The following is an 11,471-nucleotide window of genomic DNA, read 5'->3' on the forward strand; positions in this document are numbered from 1 at the left end:
CTCACATGTGCAAACCACGGTCGACGTGCAAGACAAGTGCTGTGAAGTCCAAACCGAGCTATTTGGCCTCAATCTGCAAAGGTGCGTTTGATGTGGAGATCGTAGATCAGGGGGCGTGAGGAATATTCTGCTTTGGCGTTCGGTGGCGGTCAGAGACGCAGGAAACGATTCAGAGAGAGAGACGAGTGAAGTGAAGAGTGAAGCAAAGACTGAATATCGGCAGACAAATGACAAGACAGCGAAAAGAGGCTGATTTCTACAACAGGACATTGAACCAAAGCAAATCTCATGACAGAAGCCATCTTCCACAAACATTTATGTTAAGTTTTCTTTGATGAAGTTTGGTCCATGTCCAATCTGCAAACAAGGAGTAGGAGGTTTTTATGACCTACACTGCAGCCAGCCACCAGGGGGCGATCAAGAAGTTTTGGCATCTTTATTTAACAAACTGTCAGACACACTGAAACTTCTCAGATTTTATTTGATTTGCAGACGTAAAACACAATGAAAGGAAATTACAGACACAAATCACACACACACACACACACACACACACACACACACACACACACACACACACACACACACACACACACACACACACACACACACACACACACACACACCATGATGTTGAGCTGTCAGTCAAAATGATTTATTTCTCTCTCTCTCTCTCTCTCTCTTTCTCTCTCTGCAGATAGTTGACATCAAACTCATTTAACCTTATATCTCAGCTCAGGAAAGGGGTGAGGAGAGGAGGAGGAGAGGAGGATGGGAGAGGTGGATAGGAGGAGAGGAGGAGGGGAGAGGAGGAGAGGAGGAGGAGGGGAGAGGAGGAGAGGAGGAGGAGAGGAGGAGGAGGGGAGATGAGGAGAGGAGGAGAGGAGGATGGGAGAGGAGGAGAGGAGGAGAGGAGGAGGGGAGAGAAGGAGAGGAGGAGGGGAGGAGAAGAGGAGGAGAGGAGAGGAGGAGGAGGGGAGAGGAGGAGAGGAGGAGGAGGACCAATTTTCTTCTTTCACAAAGGTTATTTACATTAATGTTGCATAAGTGTGAATTTGCCAACCTTTACACTGTCAAGAACTCTATAACCTTCCACTTTGCTAACTATATATATATGGTCATTTTGGTTATATTTATTAATTTGATTGTTAATCAGAGTTTCACATTTGTAGTTAAAGGTTTGTGCCCCGAGTAAGCTTTAATGTAAACTAAAGGTATTATTAAATATTAATATTAAATATGTTTCTGACAGCCACATTTATTGAATGCCTGAAGTAACAACATATAAGGGTGTCACACTTAAGATATAATAATCACAACAAAATGTACAATCATTTGATGATGTCATACTTTTCACTGCACTCACACAAATTAACAAGCAAACTTGAGCTGATTTGAATTTATAAAACCATCCCTTCATTTTCTGAACTTGTGTCCATTTGTTTTCACTTTGCTTCTGTCTCTTTAATGAAACTTCAGCTCTGCAGTTACGTCACAGACTCCCTCCACCCCCCCAGCCCCCCCACTTCCTGTTAATATTTAACTTTCACTTTAACTTTTGCGGAACTACTTCTCAATTTTGAACACTCAGCAGATAACGATCATATTCAAGCAGCTATTTCACAACCAAGTCTCTTGTCTGTGTGAGCTTGTTGCTGCCAAATGACTTTTGACCAGTTATAAATTCCCAGGCTTGAATTACTTTTTACAATCGTGTCCTGACACACCAGAGAAACCAGGAAATGTCTGTTCCTCCCTGAAGAGACGCAGGCTGAAAACCAGACGATCACATTCACCTTCCAAACCAAACTGACCAAACCAGACCAGACGTCCTGAGTGAGTCCAGCTACAGGAGAGAAGAGTCAAACTACAACCTGCCGACGCTCCACACACTGACCGTGAGTTTAACAAACACCTCGACTCAGAGGGGAAGTGAACCTCAGTGAAGTTCATGGAGCTGTGACTGACTGACTGTCTGTTTTCAGCTTCACCTGGAGACTCAATGGCTTCCAGATCAGAAGAGGATCTCTGCTGTCCCGTCTGCCATGATGTCTTCAGAGATCCTGTTCTTCTGTCATGTAGCCACAGCTTCTGTAAAGACTGTGTGAAGAGCTGGTGGAAAGACAAAGAAGTAAAAGAGTGTCCACTTTGTAAGAGAAGATCTTCAAAGTCAGAACCACCTGTTAGCCTGGTGTTAAAGAACCTGTGTGAGACCTTCTTACAGGAGAGAGATCAGAGCTCTTCACCTGCTCTCTGCAGTCTGCACTCAGAGAAACTCAGACTCTTCTGTCTGGACCATCAGCAGCCAGTGTGTCTCGTCTGCAGAGATTCAGAGAAACACACCGGCCACAGATTCAGCCCCATCGATGAAGCTGCACAACAACATAAGAAGCAGCTTCAGGAAACTCTGGAGCCCTTGAAGGAGAAGTTACAGAGTTTTGAACGTGTTAAAGTAGAGTTTGAACAAACAGCAGAACACATTAAGGTCCAGGCTGGACTCACAGAGACGCAGATCAAGGAGCAGTTTAAAAAGCTTCATCGGTTTCTGGAGGAGGAAGAGGAGGCCAGGATGGCTGCACTGAGGGAGGAAGAGGAGCAGAAGAGTCAGATGATGAAGGAGAAGATTGAGTCTCTGAGCAGAGACATAACGGCTCTTTCAGACACAATCAGAACCACAGAGGACGAGCTGAGAGCTGAAGACGTCTCGTTCCTTCTCAACTACAAGGCTGCAGTGGAACGAGTCCAGCAGCGCCCCCTGCTGGATGATCCACAGCTGGCCTCAGGAGCTCTGATAGACCAGGCCAAACATCTGGGCAACCTGAGCTTCAACATCTGGAACAAGATGAAGGACGTGGTCTCCTACAGTCCTGTGGTTCTGGACCCAAACTCTGCTCATCCATGGCTCGTCCTGTCTGAAGATCTGACCAGTTTGAGACGAGTAGAGGAACAGAAGCTTCCTGACAATCCAGAGAGGTTTGATAAACAAGCCTCAATCTTGGCATCTGAGGGTTTTAACTCAGGGACTCACAGCTGGCACGTCCTGGTTGGAGACAGTACAAACTGGGCACTGGGTGTAGGAGCAAAGCCTGTCCAGAGGAAGGGAGTCGATATGTCTGGAACATGGAGAATACAGTTCTATGAAGGTAAATACTACGCAACTTCACCATCAGAAACATTTGTTCTCTCTGTGCAGAAGATCCAGAGGATCAGAGTGAAACTGGACTGGAACAGAGGAGAACTGTCCTTCTCTGATCCTGATACTAACAAACACATTCACACCTTCAAACACACTTTCACTCAGAAGATGTTTCCATTCTTTAGCATTTTAGATCCCTTCAAGCTGTTACCTGTGAATGTCTCTGTGACGCTGGATCAGAGCCGTTAGAGATAGAGATTTTATTCATCATGTTTATTTCTTCAAGAGAAATCTGCAGATTTTTAATGTTAAACTCGTTATTCTAAAGATTTGTTTATTTCTCCTTTTACTTCTCACTCATTTTTATTTCTACTGTCGACATTTACGTTTGTGTAAAAATATCTCATTATTTTATGATCTTTATCTTTGGTTTGTTTTTTACTTTCATGGAAAATGTTTTGTGTCATTTATGTTTTGTGTGGATCCATGAAGTCGAGCAAACTGATGAAGATCCACATAAAAACACATTTATCAATAACAGCTGATCATTGTTCACATTCAACAAACTTTATTTAAAAACTTTTATTAAAAAGTCTGTTCACATATGAAATAATCCAACATATGAACATGTGTCTGTTTGATGTGATGAAGCCAAAATGATTCTGTCTGTAAAAGTGTTTATTCAACAGCAGCCTAGTGATGTGATTTTAATATTGTGATCAAAATAATAAAAACTATGAAATAGAAACAGAGTTCTGACCTTTCAGTCAAAATGTAAATATAACATTATCTGTCAAAATTAAATAATCCAACATATATTACATTTCACACAGAATCACACTTTGACCTCATTGTCATGTTTCTGGTCTCACATCGTTTGGTTAAAGAGCAAACTAAGCATCTGCTTGCTAGGTAGCATTAGCCACGCTGGCATTAGCTATGTTAGCTTTAGCTTTGTTAGCTAACATTACCCATTAGCCACCATTCTTGAGGCCGTTAAAGTGAAGGTCATGGCCGATACACGATTGAACAAATTATAAATTACAAGCTGAATTAGTGACTTTCTCCATGTTTCATCTACAAACAGGCCAAGTGTTATAGTTTGATTAATTAAACACAATCACAAGTATCACTGATATTATTTTCTATATATTTAGTGTTAGATGTTAAACATATGTCTTAACTGCAGTTAACATGGGAGGGTAAGTAATATTTTGAAAAACCATTATATATTTATATGAATTAACTCTTGATGACTACAGTGAGATGGATGATTTCATTCTTGTAGTTTCTTTATCCTCACCAATGATGATATTAAAAAAAAATTGAAATTTGAATTTTACCATGTTCCATGCTGTGTGTTACTGATACTCTCACCTTTCTCTCTACGGTGTCTTTTGAACATTTAATTACTGTTTAATTTGTCTATGTTATCTTTAATTGATGAAATACAAAGTTTATCTTTGTGTCTGTTCGCTGCAGCGGTTTGATTAACTTCACTTCGGCAGCTTCACCATCACAAACTGCTGCATGTTCGTATTTATGCATTTAAAAAGGAAAATGCACATTAATTAACAAGTTTAGTGGAGTCCATCATATAATGGGTCAGATTAAATGATGCAGGCTAGTTTTCATCTGCAGGTTGATGGTAGAAAAACATACAAATGCATGAATAACAACACAAGTACACACACAGTACATCAGAATCAACATAATTCTGTCATATTCTTATTCATCATCCTCAATGTAGCCCAGAGACTGTGTAGCTTTTCCTTATTGAAGCTAAATGTGACGATGTAAAATAATAAAACAGTGAAATAAAAGTGTACGAGGTGAAAATAAATGATTATTCACAAATACCAATGATCTACAGAGGTAACATTGATGTTTGTGGGAAACAGAGATTTAAGTGAAGTAAACGCGGCCGAGAGCATCGATTCAAAACACAGGGAACAAACTTAATTAACACAGAATTCAGAAATATATATCTATACATCTATAATGAAAAACAACAGGTTATATAGTTCATTTACAAGCTTCACTTGCCCTGAACCCTGAATCAAACAACGTGTCAGTGAGGAAACGTCCATGAACCTACTTTCAGTTCGGCTCCGTTCAGCTCATGTTCCTCTGGCTCTCGATGCTTTTATTCATTTTTGTTTTACACCGTTGAGTTTTAAATTTCCCTCTTTCAAAACACAACTGCCTCATTTCTGATTTTTCTTCTTTACTGAGACTCCAGTTGACTGCTGCAGCGCCCCCTCTCTGTGGTGATGGGATAACACATCATCTGCATTGTAACTCAAACAGAAGTGAAGGAAACAACAGGGTCCTTGAACCATGAAGAAGAAAATGGACACTTGAATTTTAATAAACTTCCAATCTGCAGAACCAACTGTTTACAGATGATGTTCCAACAGCCTGTGTCCAGGGGGACGTGCATGTCCAGTGCATGTGATTGGTCACATGATCTCTGTAGGCGTGTTAGACGTGTTGGACATGTTGGACGTGTTGGACGTGTTGGACGGAGATTCAAACTGACGCAAAGACAAAATACCTGTGAGCACATAGAGCGTTTCAGTGTGGAAACGCCTCAGTGGTGTTAATGTAACTCTAAAGCAAGAAGAGGGTGAGGGAATGAGAGAGGAAACATTCTGACTATTCCAACTCAAACTCAATGAAGCTGCATCGTTTTGATTTTTAATGATCTGGAGCATCATGGATTTGTTTAAAGATAAGATAAGATAAGATGATCATTTATTAGTCCCACAATGGGACAATTTTAGTATTAAAGCAGCAGGAGTCAAAAAGACATCAGCAGGTAATAAGTAACATGTAAAACTGAAGTGTGAGGAATTAAAAAATATTGAATTATGTGAATGTAATTCAACTAATGTAAACTGTGTAAAGACAGTAAAGATATGCGCGGTGAAAGAATAAGAACAGTGACTGTATTGCACATGAAGCGTTGATGTTGCACAGGCAGATGAATCAGGCAGTTAAGAGTTAAAGTGTTAGAGTTCAGTCCATAAGGGAGGTGCAGAGTTTGTACTGGCAGCAGAGCTGCTTGTACATTTGTTTCAGGTTTTACAGGTTTTATCATCCAGCATCTCAAGCTCCTCCCTCTCCTGACACACCTGAGAAACCAGGAAGCATCTGTTCGTCCCTGAAGAGACGCAGGCTGAAAACCAGACGATCACATTCACCTTCCAAACCAAACTAAACCAAACCAGACCAAACGTCCTGAGTGAGTCCAGCTACAGGAGAGAAGAGTCAAACTACAACCTGCCGACGCTCCACACACTGACCGTGAGTTTAACAAACACCTCGACTCAGAGGGGAAGTGAACCTCTGTGAAGTTCATGGAGCTGTGACTGACTGACTGTCTGTTTTCAGCTTCACCTGGAGACTCAATGGCTTCCAGATTAGAAGAGGATCTCTACTGTCCTGTCTGCCATGATGTCTTCAGAGATCCTGTTCTTCTGTCATGTAGCCACAGCTTCTGTAAAGACTGTGTGAAGAGCTGGTGGAAAGACAAAGAAGTTAAAGAGTGTCCACTTTGTAAGAGAAGATCTTCAAAGATGGAACCACCTTGTAACCTGGTGTTAAAGAACCTGTGTGAGACCTTCTTACAGGAGAGAGATCAGAGCTCTTCACATGCTCTCTGCATTCAGCACTCAGAAAAACTCAGACTCTTCTGTCTGGACCATCAGCAGCCAGTGTGTCTCGTCTGCAGAGATTCAGAAAAACACACTGACCACAGATTCAGACCCATTGATGAAGCTGCACAACAACACAAGAAGCAGCTTCAGGAAACTCTGGAGCCCTTGAAGGAGAAGTTACAGAGTTTTGAACGTGTTAAAGTAGAGTTTGAACAAACAGCAGAACACATTAAGGTCCAGGCCGGACTCACAGAGACACAGATCAAGGAGCAGTTTAAAAAGCTTCATCAGTTTCTGGAGGAGGAAGAGGAGACCAGGATCGCTGCACTGAGGGAGGAAGAGGAGCAGAAGAGTCGGATGATGAAGGAGAAGATTGAGGCTCTGAGCAGAGACATAACAGCTCTTTCAGACACAATCAGAACCACAGCGGACGAGCTGAGAGCTGAAGACGTCTCGTTCCTGCTCAACTACAAGGCTGCAGTGGAACGAGTCCTGCAGCGCCCCCTGCTGGATGATCCACAGCTGGCCTCAGGAGCTCTGATAGAGAAGGCCAAACATCTGGGTAACCTAGGCATCAACATCTTGAACAAGATGAAGGACGTGGTCTCCTACAGTCCTGTGGTTCTGGACCCAAACTCTGCTCATCCAGAACTCGTCCTGTCTGAAGATCTGACCAGTTTGAGAGAAGGAGAGAAACAGAAGCTTCCTGACAATCCAGAGAGGTTTGATTATTACGCCTCAGTCCTGGGATCTGAGGGTTTTAACTCAGGGACTCACAGCTGGGACGTCCTGGTTGGAGACAGTACACGCTGGTCAATGGGTGTGTCAGCAGAGTCTGTCCAGAGGAAGGGAGACAATCTGTCTGGAACATGGAGAATAAGGTTCTATGAAGGTGAATGCACAACATTGTCACCATCAGCATCATCTGTTCTCTTTGTGCAGAAGATCCAGAGGATCAGAGTGAAACTGGACTGGAACAGAGGAGAACTGTCATTCTATGATCTTGATACTAACAAACACATTCACACCTTCACGCACACTTTCACTCAGAAGATGTTTCCATTCTTTGGCATTATAGGTCACATGAAGCTGTTACCTGTGAAAGTCTCTGTGACGCTGGATCAGAGCCGTTAGAGATGAAGATTTTATTCATCATGTTTATTTCTTCAAGACAAATCTGCTGAATTTAAATGTTAAACTCGTTATTCTAAAGCTTTGTTTATTTCTCCTTTTACTTCTCACTCATTTTTATTTCTACTGTCGACTTTTCTACGTGTGTAAAAAGATTTGGTTTTTTTCTGATCTTTATCTATGGTTTGTTTTTTAACTTTCATGGAAAATGTTTTCTGTCATTTAGATTTTGTGTGGATCCATGAAGTCAAGCAAACTGATGAAGATCCACATAAAAACACATTTATCAATAACAGCTGATCATTGTTCACATTCAACAAACTTGATTAAAACTCACACACGTTAGATGCGAAGATTTTATTCATCATGTTTATTTCTTCAAGAGAAATCTGCTGAATTTAAATGTTAAAAATGTTCTCCTTTTACTTCTCACTCATTTTTATTTCTAATGTCAACTTTTCCACGTGTGCAAAAAGATTTGATTTTTTTCTGATCTTTATCAATTGTTTGTTTTTTAACTTTCATGGAAAATGTTTTCTGTCATTGTCTGTTTGATGTGATGAAGCCAAAATGATTCTGTCTGTAAAAGTGTTTATTCAACAGCAGCCTAGTGATGTGATTTTAACATTGTGATCAAAATAATAAAAACTATGAAACAGAAACAGAGTTCTGACCTTTTTTAATTCAAAATGTAAATATAACATTATCTGTCATTAAGTAGGATTTAACACAGTTTCAGGTTTTGAAATTGATATACATTTATTCATGAAATATTACTTTTTAAAATGTACAATCATTTGATGATGTCATACTTTTGACTTTACTCACACACAAATTATTAAGCAAACTTGAGCTGATTTGGAAACACTGAATACTTAGTTATGGTCATGACAGGTTGTGAGCGTCTCCATCTGCGTTTCTGGACCAGCAGCGATTCAAAACTTTTCACATGAAATGTAGCAAAACAGTGGAAGTGAAGCATCATCATAATCATCATCTTCATCATCTTCATCATCATCATCATCATCATCATCATCATCATCATCATCATCATCATCATCATCATCATCAGTTTACCGACGCACAAGAAGAACAGAAGAGTGTAACCAGGACAAAAAGGTCAAAGTTCAAACAGTTTAAAGTGGCTTTTTATATAAAGTAACGTCACAGTTTCGTAGCTTCATACTGAATGTCAGGGATTTGGGGAAGCAATAGGACCCAGACGCAAAGTATAAACAAAAATAGTAATTGAATGAAACAAGTCTTTAACCAGATAAATCAACTAAAGCAATAAAGGGGAGAAACTGGAGAAACACAAACACAGGAAGCTTCCACAGGGGATGCAGAGATGCAGAGACTCAGGAGGACACAGAGAACACGGGAGATCAGGACACAACATCACCTAGTTACAACACGCGGGAGCACAGAGACTTATATACACACAAGGAAGGCAGGGGCAATTGAACACAGGTGTAACACATAAGGACTGGGGCAGACAACCACAGAACAGGAAGTGAAGACAGAAAAACGAACAAGGAACAGTGACTACAAAATAAAACAGGAAACAGAAAACACTCTTAACAAAAAGGCTGAAAAATACAAACTAAAATGCTAGACCGTAACACAGAAGGAGTTTTTAAGAGTCACATTCGTCTTCTTAAAAAGAGTCTCTCCCACACGCACTCACTCACACTCTCCCACACGCACACTCACACTCTCTTTGTTGACTTCGCTGCCATGTGTCGTGTTCTTTTATCCCAAATATGAGAAGAGCCGGTCTCGGTTTGGTTCCACAAGTATTTATTAAGAAGCAATGAAAAGGTATGAAAAGTTACAGCGAAGCAATGGGCACCCAACGCACGGCCCCGGCCCTCTAGCAGCACCGGACCGTCAAGAGTCGCACCGCACGGACGGTGGTTGTGATATTTGATAACAGTAGGTATAATTTCATTGGTCAATAATGTAGGGGAGTCGAGACTTGGTTCTTCCTCGATGGTGCGCAGGCGTAGTTCCAGCCTCTTGGCTCTGGAACCAGGAAGTGATGAGGAGCCGCTCCCAGTCTCGCTCCTCCTCTGATAGTTGCTGAGCAAATCTTCACATAAACAAGCCTTGACTCAGCTGAAGCCTTGTGGGTCAGTGTTGTTGTTCATTGGGGTAAAGAATATTGTGTTCCTGCTCTATCGGCTGTATGTTCTGTTGTGTGAACATTCACATCCTCCAAACAAAACAACGCCTTTCTATCTCCACGTCAGAACCTGGGGCAGCTGCTTGAACTCTGTGTGATGTTGAATAAATATAAGGGAGTCATGCTTTAATATAAAAAAGTTAGGTATGAGAACAAGTTAAAGTACAGTGTATAGTATGCCACAGATTCACAATCTCACAACAGGCAGCGGCTCTTATCAGACCTCTTATCAAGACAGGTGTGAGACTGACCAGCGATCTGACGCACACACATTCTAACTGACTTCAAGATTAACACTAAGCAGCAACGGTTATTATAAATCATTTGTGTGAAGGCCATATATTTGGCCCAAGCTGCTCCTGCCCCCACCCTTCTGCTTTTGTTTAGAGTTCAGTTCTATTGCCATCTTCTCAGACACACACGGACAAACGTAGAGGAAGAAGGACGGATAATGCCGGCAGCCAGCGAGTCATTGATGTACCTCTCCATGGCCTTGGTCTCAGGAGTAGACAGGGAGAAGAGTCGCCCCCTGGGGGTGAGGTACCAGGGAGGAGATCGATGGCGCAGTCATACGGGCGGTGGGGGGGAAGCAAAGTGGCCTGAGCCTTGTTAAACACCTCCTTTAAGTTTAAGTGTTAGTCTGTCCTTTGCAGAAAAGCTGGGCGATGAGAAGGGGATGAGAGGGCATTTCAGAACTTGTGATGTGGCTCACCAGCAGGGCCGGCCCTAGCACATTCGGCACTCTAGGCAAGCTTCACTCCTGGTGCCCCCCCCCCCCCCCCCCTCCAAACGATTTTCCATGAAAACGGAATTGCAACTTTCAGATGGTATTTTTCCCTGTAAGACTGCATTTCTTTATAATAAACACAACAACAATCGCAACGGTGAACAAACATTCATTAAGGAACAAAATCACTGAGAAAAGGTCACGTCTGTGCTGAACTCAGCTCCGGCCACGCCCCCCTGTTCAACAGTTAATGCACACACACACCTCCGCTACAGTCTGTCACATTCACTCGCTCATCTTCCAAATCGCCTGCAAATAATGTTTTTTTAGTCTTCTGTTCTGTTGATTGCTGGCAAACAACAATCTTAGAAGATCTGGGTCACTTGTGGCACATATTATTCACTCAATTTAAGCCATCAATCTACCTGAACAAAATTAGCCGAAATGGAATAAAACAGAATTCACCAAATTGTGAAACGGAAAATTCAGTTTTTTGAAACGGAAAATCATTGACCCTATTCTTAACATTTCTACAGTAAAGTTCTGCACCTTTATTCATTGCAAGAACAAGAGTGCAAAGTGCACACTATAGAATCAAACACATAAACAACCTAGTTAACAAACAATAAT

At 41.6% G+C, this 11,471-nt stretch overlaps 2 protein-coding genes across 2 annotated transcripts; both read left to right on the forward strand.

The window, feature by feature from the left end:
* The first annotated feature begins 2,002 nt into the window (after nucleotides 1-2,002).
* LOC133014894 (E3 ubiquitin-protein ligase TRIM35-like) lies at nucleotides 2,003-3,385 on the forward strand. The gene has a single exon (XM_061082111.1). It carries the CDS (start codon nucleotides 2,003-2,005, stop codon nucleotides 3,383-3,385), a length of 1,383 nt encoding a protein of 460 aa, XP_060938094.1.
* A 3,164-nt stretch (nucleotides 3,386-6,549) lies between these two features.
* LOC133015080 (E3 ubiquitin-protein ligase TRIM39-like) lies at nucleotides 6,550-10,844 on the forward strand. The gene is made up of 3 exons (XM_061082210.1): nucleotides 6,550-7,896; nucleotides 10,529-10,649; nucleotides 10,768-10,844. Exons 1-3 carry the CDS (start codon nucleotides 6,550-6,552, stop codon nucleotides 10,842-10,844), a joined length of 1,545 nt encoding a protein of 514 aa, XP_060938193.1.
* The last annotated feature ends 627 nt before the right edge of the window (nucleotides 10,845-11,471 follow it).

This window comes from Limanda limanda, chromosome 12 (assembly GCF_963576545.1).
Source record: "Limanda limanda chromosome 12, fLimLim1.1, whole genome shotgun sequence".
NCBI classification, from domain to species: Eukaryota; Metazoa; Chordata; class Actinopteri; order Pleuronectiformes; family Pleuronectidae; genus Limanda; species Limanda limanda.

Excerpts from the sequence above, each read along its gene's own strand:
- LOC133014894 (XM_061082111.1), top strand. The coding sequence starts at position 2,003 with ATGGCTTCCAGATCAGAAGAGGATCTCTGCTGTCCCGTCTGCCATGAT.
- LOC133015080 (XM_061082210.1), top strand. The coding sequence starts at position 6,550 with ATGGCTTCCAGATTAGAAGAGGATCTCTACTGTCCTGTCTGCCATGAT. Across the intron at positions 7,897-10,528 it reads GTCACATGAAGCTGTTACCT|ACACACACGGACAAACGTAG; the intron begins GTGAAAGTCTCT and ends CCATCTTCTCAG. Across the intron at positions 10,650-10,767 it reads AGAAGAGTCGCCCCCTGGGG|AAAAGCTGGGCGATGAGAAG; the intron begins GTGAGGTACCAG and ends TGTCCTTTGCAG.